This window comes from Pelophylax lessonae, assembly GCF_965119305.1.
Source record: "Pelophylax lessonae genome assembly, chromosome: 7".
Classification (NCBI taxonomy): domain Eukaryota; kingdom Metazoa; phylum Chordata; class Amphibia; order Anura; family Ranidae; genus Pelophylax; species Pelophylax lessonae.
In genome coordinates this window covers 73873484-73885497 of record NC_138774.1, presented here as the reverse complement: position 1 = coordinate 73885497, position 12014 = coordinate 73873484, and the positions used below count along the sequence as shown (strand labels likewise).

Genomic DNA, 12014 nt, shown 5'->3' with positions numbered 1-12014 from the left:
AAGGTATCGCTGCGATCGTTGGAGAGCAATAATTCTAGCACAAGATTGCCCCTGTAAATCTAACGAGGTAACCTGTAAAAATTTATAAAGTGCCACCTATGGAGATTTTTAACCACCTCCTTCCCAAGTCTGTTCTGACACTTCGCACCTACATGTAAAAATCTACTTTTTTTTTTGCTAGAAAACTACTTAGAACCCCCAAATATTATAGATATATATTTTTTTTTAGCAGAGACACTAGAGAATATGTGTGTGTGTTGCAATTTTTTATGTCACACTGTATTTGCCCAGCGGTTTTTCGAATGCAATTATTTTGGAAAAAAACATTCATGAATAGAAAAAAAAAAACAGTAAAGTTATTCCAATTTTTTTGTATAATGTGAATGATGATGTTATGCTGCGTAAAGCGATACCAAACATGTCATGCTTTAAAATTGCGTCTCCCCATAGAATGCTGGCAAACTAGGGTGCGTAAAATTCTCCATATGCGACACTTTAAATGCCTTTACAGATTATCAGTTTAGAGTTGCACAGGAGGTCTGGTGGTAGAATTATTGCTCTTACTCTGACGTTCTGCAACAATACCTCATACAGGGAGTGCAGAATTATTAGGCAAATGAGTATTTTGACCACATCATCCTCTTTATGCATGTTGTCTTACTCCAAGCTGTATAGGCTTGAAAGCCTACTACCAATTAAGCATATTAGGTGATGTGCATCTCTGTAATGAGAAGGGGTGTGGTCTAATGACATCAACACCCTATATCAGGTGTGCATAATTATTAGGCAACTTCCTTTCCTTGGGCAAAATGGGTCAAAAGAAGGACTTGACAGGCTCAGAAAAGTCAAAAATAGTGAGATATCTTGCAGAGGGATGCAGCACTCTTAAAATTGCAAAGCTTCTGAAGCGTGATCATCGAACAATCAAGCATTTCATTCAAAATAGTCAACAGGGTCGCAAGAAGCGTGTGGAAAAACCAAGGCGCAAAATAACAGCCCATGAACTGAGAAAAGTCAAGCGTGCAGCTGCCAAGATGCCACTTGCCACCAGTTTGGCCATATTTCAGAGCTGCAACATCACTGGAGTGCCCAAAAGCACAAGGTGTGCAATACTCAGAGACATGGCCAAGGTAAGAAAGGCTGAAAGACGACCACCACTGAACAAGACACACAAGCTGAAACGTCAAGACTGGGCCAAGAAATATCTCAAGACTGATTTTTCAAAGGTTTTATGGACTGATGAAATGAGAGTGAGTCTTGATGGGCCAGATAGATGGGCCCGTGGCTGGATTGGTAAAGGGCAGAGAGCTCCAGTCCGACTCAGACACCAGCAAGGTGGAGGTGGAGTACTGGTTTGGGCTGGTATCATCAAAGATGAGCTTGTGGGGCCTTTTCGGGTTGAGGATGGAGTCAAGCTCAACTCCCAGTCCTACTGCCAGTTTCTGGAAGACACCTTCTTCAAGCAGTGGTAAAGAAAGAAGTCTGCATCCTTCAAGAAAAACATGATTTTCATGCAGGACAATGCTCCAACACACGCGTCCAAGTACTCCACAGCGTGGCTGGCAAGAAAGGGTATAAAAGAAGAAAAGCTAATGACATGGCCTCCTTGTTCACCTGATCTGCACCCCATTGAGAACCTGTGGTCCATCATCAAATGTGAGATTTACAAAGAGGGAAAACAGTACACCTCTCTGAACAGTGTCTGGGAGGCTGTGGTTGCTGCTGCACGCAATGTTGATGGTGAACAGATCAAAACACTGACAGAATCCATGGATGGCAGGCTTTTGAGTGTCCTTGCAAAGAAAGGTGGCTATATTGGTCACTGATTTGTTTTTGAATGTCAGAAATGTATATTTGTGAATGTTGAGATGTTATATTGGTTTCACTGGTAAAAATAAATAATTGAAATGGGTATACTGTATATTTGATTTTTGTTAAGTTGCCTAATAATTATGCACAGTAATAGTCACCTGCACACACAGATATCCCCCTAAAATAGCTAAAACTAAAAACAAACTAAAAACGACTTCCAAAAATAGTCAGCTTTGATATTAATGAGTTTTTTGGGTTCATTGAGAACATGGTTGTTGTTCAATAATAAAATTAATCCTCAAAAATACTCATTTGCCTAATAATTCTGCACTCCCTGTATGTGTGGTGCGATCACCATTTACATAAGCGCGCGGGAGTAATATATGCGTTCGCATTTGTGTGAGCATGGTGGCACAGGGGGAGCTTTATTTTTCTTTTATTTTATACTACATTTTTTTTTTGTGTGTGCAAACTTTATTGCCATCACAAGGGATGAACAACATCGCTTGTGATAACATGGGCCATGACAGGTCTTCTATATGGAGAGATTTGGGGTCTATTAGACCCCAAATCTCTCCTCTGGCCCCCCATGCAGCTGATCAGACTAAGATCGGTCCAATCGGCTGCTTCTCTGGCCGCTGGTGGCCAGGTAAACAAAGGGGCGGAACTGGAAGTGATGAATACTCGTTGCTCCCGGTTTCCGGGGTTACAGAGAGAGAGGGGAATGACGTCAGTTCCTCTCTCTCTGTCCCAGGCAGCCATTGCCACTGGCCGCATCGCTAGGATTGGTGGCGGCGGAAGGGGGGGTGGGACCCCATTCCGCCACCCGCAGAAGTGATTGAGTGGCTAATTAGTTACTCAGATCACTTCGGCCTTAGGGCTCTTTCACACGGTCCGCCTCCGTAGGCGGATCCGTGCTGCTCAGCGGGGATCGATCCGCGATCCCCGCTGAGCCGGCGGATGACAGCTCCGTCTCCGCTTGTCACAGCCCCCGCTGCTCTCTATGGGGAATCGGATGAGAGCGGACCGCCTGTCCGCTCTCATCCGATCCAATCCCCAGGACAGATGGAAAATAGGGTTTCCATCCCTCCGGATTTCACGGACAGGATCGGATGCGGGTGTCAGCGGACATGTCACCGCTGACATCCGCTGCTCCATAGGGCTGAATGGGGCATCCGATCAGATGCGCCTAAAAAACTGACAGGCGGATCTGATCGGACCGCCCGTGTGAAAGGGGCCTTTTACAGAATTGCCGGCTGAAAATAATGGTAAAGGGATGATGCCTGTAGGTGCCAGTAGGTCCCAGTATAACCACTGAACCCCAAGGATGTACGGGTGGGAAGTGGATAAGTAGCAAAGATTGACGCCATTCCACGGGTGTGCGCAATTTTAAAGCATGACAAATTTGGTATCTATTTACTTGGCGTGGCATCTTTCACATGATACAAAACAATTGGGGTAAACATTGTGTTTTTTTTCCATTCATGAAAGTGTTTTTATTTCTAAAAAAAAAAATAAAGTTTGGACAATTGCTGTGCAAATATCGTGTGACATAAAAAGCTGCAACCACCACCATTTTATTCTCTAGGGTCTCTGTTAGAAAAACATATAATAATTGCGGGTTCTGAGCAGACTTGTATAAAGTACTCAAAATTTCTACTTGAGTAAAAGTACAAGTGCTCGATCAAAAAATTACTTGAGTAGAAGTGGAAGTGCTCGCAGAAAAAGTTACTTAAGTAGAAGTACTAAAGTATTCAACATTTTTTTTACTTAAGTATTGCAAGTAGTTTTTTCAAAAAATTTGCTACTTAAGTACTAAAAGTAAAAAGTACCAGTAGTTTTGAAAAAAAATTTCTACTCAAGTACTGAAAGTAGAAGTACAAGTACTGTGTTATGTAGTTATTAAAGAAATAAGTCAAAAGTTTGAACATCATATTGTTTTTTATTATTTCAAATGATTTATTCAAATGATTAACCTGTGTTTGTTAGTAGTTTCTTGATGCACTTTAAGCGCTGTAGCACCATTTATTTGTTTGTTTCATATTTTCTTTTTATTGGAAAGATTTGGTATAGCAGCTTTTATTATACACAGCCTTTATTTTCGTATGTGCTGATTTACAAATGACATTATACACATTTTTTTGAGCTTTATGCAACCTGTCATCTACTGTTCTGGCAGTGGTAATTTTTTTAAAAGTAACGAGTAACTATGCAGCACAAAAAAAAAATACTTGAGTAGAAGTATCAAAATCATCGAAAAAATGTAGTGAAGTAAAAGTAGAAGTAGGAGAAAAAAATTCTACTCTAGGAAAGTACAGATACCGCATTTCGGTACTTAAGTACAGTACTTAAGTAGTTCTACTTCGTTACTATACATCTCTGGTTCTGAGTAATTGTCTAGTAAAACTAAATGATGGTTTTTACATGTAGGAGCGCCAGAATTGGCGCAGTATGGAAGCGGTTTGGGTGGACTGTGTTGTGTTCACAGGACAGAAAGTGAGAGGAATACAAATAGCCTGACAATAACAAATAACCCTGACTGTGGGGGGGGGGGGGGGGGTCTACTCTCTACACCCACATGACTGGAGCCCCCCCCCTAAAATGTGTGTGACTCTAGAACCTTCCAACCCCTGACCCATTCTAGAACCAGCTCAGCATGGAGTACCGTACTGTACTGGAACATGGCTGTGCGCCGCTATTCTAAAGAACCGGTACGGCCCTCACAGAAAATCCGGCACATTAGTGAGACTCGGAGCCTCGTGTCTTACATTATCTTTAGCATGATCCGTAGAGGTGTGAGAATACCGGGACACATACAAACCTTTACCCACTCTACCCGACACGGTAGACACAAACCTCTATAAGTCACCTACCAGCCTGGGCGCCGCCATGTTGATTATGATCACGTGATTAGTGGTGGTGTTCTATACCGACCTCTGATTCGTCCAAGGCTCGCAGAAGGTGTACCGTAAAGCATGTAAAAGAACACGCACACACAGGAGGTTTGGTAGTTCCCTAAGCAGAGTCTGACTCTGAACACATGCTACAGGGACTGTGTACAGAGATATGTCATTCCCCATAGCCAGCCACTGTAAACAGTACTGGGACCAGGACACCCAGAGCCCGGGGTGGGGGGCAAACATAGCAACCCGGTCTTCTCTCCATGCTTATTACACGTCATGCCTTCATCGTGCTATCCTACCTGGGGTGCACTGTGTGGAGAAAGGCCATTCAATATTGAGGGGGGAGTGGAGGGCACAGCTTAGTAATCGAATGTTTTGGTAATGCTGCATTCTACACCCACACTGAGTAGGAAAATCGATCCTAAATTAGCGTCAGTGATCAGAATAATAACCCCCAGCATTGGTGTCAGTGACCGGAGTAATAACCCCCAGCATTGGTGTTAGTCTCCAGAATAATAACCCCCAGCATTGGTGTCAGTCTCCAGAATAATAACCCCCAGCATTGGTGTCAGTCTCCAGAATAATAACCCCCAGCATTGGTGTCAGTCTCCAGAATAATAACCCCCAGCATTGGTGTCAGTCTCCAGAATAATAACCCCCAGCATTGGTGTCAGTCTCCAGAATAATAACCCCCCAGCATTGGTGTCAGTGACCAGAATAATTACCCCCAGCATTGGTGTCAGTCTCCAGAATAATAACCCCCAGCATTGGTGTCAGTGACCGGAGTAATAACCCCTAGCATGGGTGTCAGTGACCGGAGTAATAACCCCCAGCATTGGTGTCAGTCTCCAGAATAATAACCCCCAGCATTGGTGTCAGTCTCCAGAATAATAACCCCCCAGCATTGGTGTCAGTGACCGGAGTAATAACCCCCAGCATTGGTGTCAGTCTCCAGAATAATAACCCCCCAGCATTGGTGTCAGTGACCGGAGTAATAACCCCCAGCATTAGTGTCAGTCTCCAGAATAATAACCCCCAGCATTGGTGTCAGTGACCAGAATAATAACCCCCAGCATTGGTGTCAGTCTCCAGAATAATAACCCCCCAGCATTGGTGTCAGTGACCGGAGTAATAACCCCCAGCATTGGTGTCAGTCTCCAGAATAATAACCCCCAGCATTGGTGTCAGTGACCAGAATAATAACCCCCAGCATTGGTGTCAGTCTCCAGAATAATAACCCCCAGCATTGGTGTCAGTGACCGGAGTAATAACCCCCAGCATTGGTGTCAGTCTCCAGAATAATAACCCCCCAGCATTGGTGTCAGTGACCAGAATAATAACCCCCATCATTGGTGTCAGTGACCAGAATAATTACCCCCAGCATTGGTGTCAGTGACCAGAATAATAACCCCCATTATTGGTGTCAGTGACCAGAATAATACCCCCCATTATTGGCGTCAGTGACCAGAATAATAACCCCCAGCATTGGTGTCAGTGACCGGAGTAATAACCCCCAGCATTGGTGTCAGTGACCAGAGTAATAACCCCCAGCATTGGTGTCAGTCACCAGAATAATAACCCCCAGCATTGGTGTCAGTCACCAGAATAATAACCCCCAGCATTGGTGTCAGTGACCAGAGTAATAACCCCCAGCATTGGTGTCAGTCACCAGAATAATAACCCCCAGCATTGGTGTCAGTCACCAGAATAATAACCCCCAGCATTGGTGTCAGTGACCGGGGTAATAACCCCCAGCATTGGTGTCAGTCTCCAGAATAATAACCCCCAGCATTGGTGTCAGTGACCGGAGTAATAACCCCCAGCATTGGTGTCAGTCTCCAGAATAATAACCCCCCAGCATTGGTGTCAGTGACCAGAATAATAACCCCCAGCATTGGTGTCAGTCTCCAGAATAATAACCCCCAGCATTGGTGTCAGTGACCGGAGTAATAACCCCCAGCATTGGTGTCAGTGACCGGAGTAATAACCCCCAGCATTGGTGTCAGTCTCCAGAATAATAACCCCCAGCATTGGTGTCAGTGACAAGAATAATAACCCCCAGCATTGGTGTCAGTCTCCAGAATAATAACCCCCAGCATTGGTGTCAGTGACCGGAGTAATAACCCCCAGCATTGGTGTCAGTGACCGGAGTAATAACCCCCAGCATTGGTGTCAGTGACCAGAATAATTACCCCCAGCATTGGTGTCAGTCTCCAGAATAATAACCCCCAGCATTGGTGTCAGTGACCGGAGTAATAACCCCCAGCATTGGTGTCAGTCTCCAGAATAATAACCCCCCAGCATTGGTGTCAGTGACCAGAATAATAACCCCCAGCATTGGTGTCAGTCTCCAGAATAATAACCCCCAGCATTGGTGTCAGTGTCCGGAGTAATAACCCCCAGCATTGGTGTCAGTGACCGGAGTAATAACCCCCAGCATTGGTGTCAGTCTCCAGAATAATAACCCCCATTATTGGTGTCAGTGATCAGAATAATAACCTCCAGCATTGGTGTCAGTGACCGGAGTAATAACCCCCAGCATTGGTGTCAGTCTCCAGAATAATAACCTCCAGCATTGGTGTCAGTCTCCAGAAAAATAACCCCCAGCATTGGTGTCAGTCTCCAGAATAATAACCCCCCAGCATTGGTGTCAGTGACCAGAATAATTACCCCCAGCATTGGTGTCAGTGAACAGAGTAATAACCCCCAGCATTGGTGTCAGTGATCGGAGTAATAACCCCCAGTATTGGTGTCAGTCTCCAGAATAATAACCCCCAGCATTGGTGTCAGTCTCCAGAAAAATAACCCCCAGCATTGGTGTCAGTCTCCAGAATAATAACCCCCAGCATTGGTGTCAGTGACCAGAATAATAACCCCCAGCATTGGTGTCAGTGGTCAGAATAATAACCCCCATTATTGGTGTCAGTGACTAGAATAATAACCCCCATTATTGGTGTCAGTGATCAGAATAATAACCTCCAGCATTGGTGTCAGTGACCGGAGTAATAACCCCCAGCATTGGTGTCAGTCTCCAGAATAATAACCTCCAGCATTGGTGTCAGTCTCCAGAAAAATAACCCCCAGCATTGGTGTCAGTCTCCAGAATAATAACCCCCCAGCATTGGTGTCAGTGACCAGAATAATTACCCCCAGCATTGGTGTCAGTGAACAGAGTAATAACCCCCAGCATTGGTGTCAGTCACCGGAATAATAACCCCCAGCATTGGTGTCAGTGACCGGAGTAATAACCCCCAGCATTGGTGTCAGTGACCGGAGTAATAACCCCCAGCATTGGTGTCTGACACCAATGCTGGGGGGTTATTATTCTGGAGACTGACACCAATGCTGGGGGTTATTATTCTGGAGACAGTCTCCAGAATAATAACCCCCCAGCATTGGTGTCAGTGACCAGAATAATAACCCCCAGCATTGGTGTCAGTGGCCAGAATAATAACCCCCATTATTGGTGTCAGTGACTAGAATAATAACCCCCATTATTGGAGTCAGTGACCATAATAATAACCCCCAGCATTAGCGTCAGTGACCAGAATAATAACCCCCAGCATTGGTGTCAGTCTCCAGAATAATAACCCCCCAGCATTGGTGTCAGTGACCAGAATAATAACCCCCAGCATTGGTGTCAGTGACTGGAGTAATAACCCTCAGCATTGGTGTCAGTCTCCAGAATAATAACCCCCAGCATTGGTGTCAGTGACCAAAATAACAACCCCCAGCATTGGTGTCAGTGGCCAGAATAATAACCCCAAGCATTGGTGTCAGTGACCAGAGTAATAACCCCCAGCATTGGGGTCAGTGACCAGAATAATAACCCCCAGCATTGGTGTCAGTGACTGGAGTAATAACCCCCAGCGTTGGCGTCAGTCTCCAGAATAAAACCCCCCCAGCATTGGTATCAATCACCAAAATAATAACCCTCAGCATTGGTGTCAGTCTCCAGAATAATAACCCCCATTATTGGCGTCAGTGACCAGAATAATAACCCCCAGCATTGGTGTCAGTGACCACAGTAATAATCCCCAGCATTGGTGTCAGGCACCAGAATAAACCCCCCCCCCCCCAGCATTGGTGTCAATCAACAAAATAATAACTCCCAGCATTGGTGTCAGTGACCGGAGTAATAACCCCCAGCATTGGTGTCAGTCACCAGAATAATAACCCCCCAGCATTGGTGTCAGGCACCAGAATAATAACCCCCCAGCATTGGTGTCAATCACCAAAATAATAACCCCCAGCATTGGTGTCAGTGACCAGAATAATAACCCCCATTATTGGTGTCAGTGACCGGAGTAATAACCCCCCAGCATTGGTGTCAGTGACCAGAATAACAACCCCCATTATTGGTGTCAGTGATCGGAGTATTAACCCCCAGCATTGGTGTCAGTCACCATAATAATAACCCCCAGTGTTGGTGTCAGTCACCAGAATAAAAACCCCCAGCATTGGTATCAGTGACCGAGATTAATAACCCCCAGCATTGGTATCAGTGACTGGAATAATAACCCCCAGCATTGGTGTCAGTGACTGGAATAATAACCCCCAGCATTGGTGTCAGTGACTGGAACCATAACCCCCAGCATTCGTGTCAGTGACTGGCACAATAACCCCCAGCATTGGTGTCAGTGACCAGAACAATAACCCTCAACGGTAATGTCAGTGAACAGAATAATAACCCCCAACATTGGTCTTAGTGACCGGAACAATAACCCCCAGCATTGGTGTCAGTGACCGGAACAATAACCCCCATCATTGGTATCAGTAACCGCAATAATAACCTTCAGCATTGGTGTCAGTAACCGCAATAATAAACCCTGTTGTGGAAATGTTATTAGGATTAGTGTGGACATTTTTTTTGGATGTGTTTAAATTGCCATTATGTCTCCCAGTGACAGTTTACTGGTAATCACTATGTACGGCTTTAACTGGCATTGAGGAAAGACCATTAGTTGTGGAAACCTTCCATTAAATGGAGACTGCATACCACTCGCCTGCTCGTATCAGCCGGCGGGCTCTCTGAGTGGCTAGCGAACGCCGGTCCGGATCATTTGCAGTGCTATGCGAAGTCCGCTGCGCAAATGTACATCATGACTGTAACAATGACCCCCAACGTTGATGTCAGTAACCGAGGCAATAACCTTCAGTATTGGTGTCAGTGGCTGGAAGATTAAACCCCAGCATTGGTTTCGGTGACTAGAATAATAACGCCGGCATAGGTGTCAGTGAATATATTAATAACCTCCAATATTGGTGTCAGTATTCACATTAATAGCCTCCCATCATCAATGTCAGAGACTGTAATTATAATCCTGGCATTGGAGTCAGTGACTGCAAACATACTGCCCAGCATTGCTGTCAGAGACTGCAATTATAATCCTGGCATTGGAGTCAGTGACTGCAAACATACTGCCCAGCATTGCTGTCAGAGACTGCAATAATAACCCTCAACACTGGAGCTCAGTTGCACAGTGCTATTCAACTCCCCCTAGTGGTGGTCAGTGGCAAGTGGCAGTATTTGTAACCAATCAGCATTGATCTCAGTGATATTAATAGTATTCTCCTGCATTGTTGTCAGTGCAATTATCATTAACCCCCCCCCAGCATTGGTGGTCAGTGGCAGTGCAGTTACCCCCTCCACTGGTACTCAGTTGCAGTGAACCCCCCTACCTGCATTTGGTGGTCAGTAACTGCACTAATTAATCCCCCCACTCCATTGGTGGTCATTGGCAGTGAGATTTATGCCCCGGGGGGGGGGGGATTTTACTTATGTGATCCCACACACCCACACTTTTCTCATCTTTATGAGGTGCAGTATAAAGCAGTGGTCAACCATTCCCATAGATACACTCCTAAACCTTGTGGACAGCCTTCCCAGAACAGTTGAAGCTGTTATAGCTGCAAAGGATGGGCCAACTCAATATTGAACCCTACGGACTAAAGCCTCGTACACACGCGTCGAAAATCGGCAGGGAATTTTCGTCCAACGACCGATCGGCTGTTTTTCGGCTTGTTAGTATGATGCTTCCGACAACCGACTCCGACTTTTCGGCCGAAAAAAATCTGGTGTGCAGGCTATAAAATTTTTGTCTGCCGTCAAAACACATCCGATTTTCGTGCAGTCAGTACAGATTTCGACAGGGAAAAATCTTATGAGCAAGTCTGGGCATGCTCAGAGAAGAAAGAACACAAAGAAAGCAATCCAACACATGACATCACTTCTGAAGTGAAGAATTTTGTTGGGCAAGAAAATTCGTGTGCAGTCTAGGCACATTCCAACCAACAAAACACAACTCTGGATAAAAGATGGACGATAATCGTTGCGTGTGTACTAGGCTTAAGACTGGGATGCCATTAAAGTTCATGTACATGTAAAGGCAGGCGTCCCAATACTTTTGACAATATAGTGTAGGTGTTTGGAGGCAGGGGTTTTTAGGAGCAGAAATCTGAACGCACCAAAACCACATTCAGGAGAGGAGCGTTTCGGCAAAAATGCCCAATGTGTGTTACGCGTATAAACACTAGGCTCGTTTTGCACTTGAGCGTTCATTCATTTCAATGGTCACAATAAATTAATATTCTGGGCAATGAAATGAACGCCCAAAAGCTTGATGTGCCCGAACACGTCTAAACTTGAATAATGTGGCATTAGGTGCAAATTTAATGGTGCTTTTCTCGTCAGGAGAGAGGTGTTCAGAAGAGCCTAATGTACACAAGGCCTTAAGTGCTCCAATAGGGACCCTGGCTGGAGTTGTGCTTTCATAATTTGCAGAACTGGGGTCATGTTCTCTGTCTTCTTCCTAAATACTAAAGATGTCCCCCTTTCTTGTTGGATGATATGCTTCACACATGGTACAGTCACCAGCTGGCTCTGAAGATTTCTCTTTGGAAGTGTTTGTTGCATAGTTTCCAAATTGAACCTCTTTTTTTCTGGACAGCTCCCCAGTTTACAGGTTTTTCCCTCCCTCTACCTTGTCCTGAAAAAGGGTCTAATCAGACATCAGAACACAAGCTACCCCAGTGTGCAAAACGCACTGCAGTGTTACAGAAAACCGCACTACCCACTTGGCAACTACATTGTTACCATTTTCACAATGAACTGACTTTTTCCATGTAAACATTTTATGATTTAAAAAACCAGAGCTAAATGTACAAAATCATGAACAGGCAGGACCGGTACTGCAGAATAGACATAGAATGTCTCTTCTGTAAAAAAAAAAAAAAAGCACTTACGTGCCTGTTTATTGGGGCCTCCGCCACCATTCCACTCACCACTCCTCCGGACCC

General features: G+C 45.0%; 1 protein-coding gene across 1 annotated transcript in view; it reads right to left on the bottom strand.

Moving 5' to 3' along the window:
- The window catches only part of LOC309560361 (distal membrane-arm assembly complex protein 2-like), a 45535-nt gene extending 40814 nt beyond the window's left edge, over positions 1-4721 (bottom strand). Inside the window, exon 1 of the mRNA XM_082263989.1 lies at positions 4686-4721. Within this exon, the coding sequence (XP_082120115.1) occupies positions 4686-4703 (18 nt within the window). The 5' untranslated portion in view covers positions 4704-4721. The remainder of the gene's footprint in view (positions 1-4685) is intronic.
- Positions 4722-12014: the final 7293 nt, after the last annotated feature.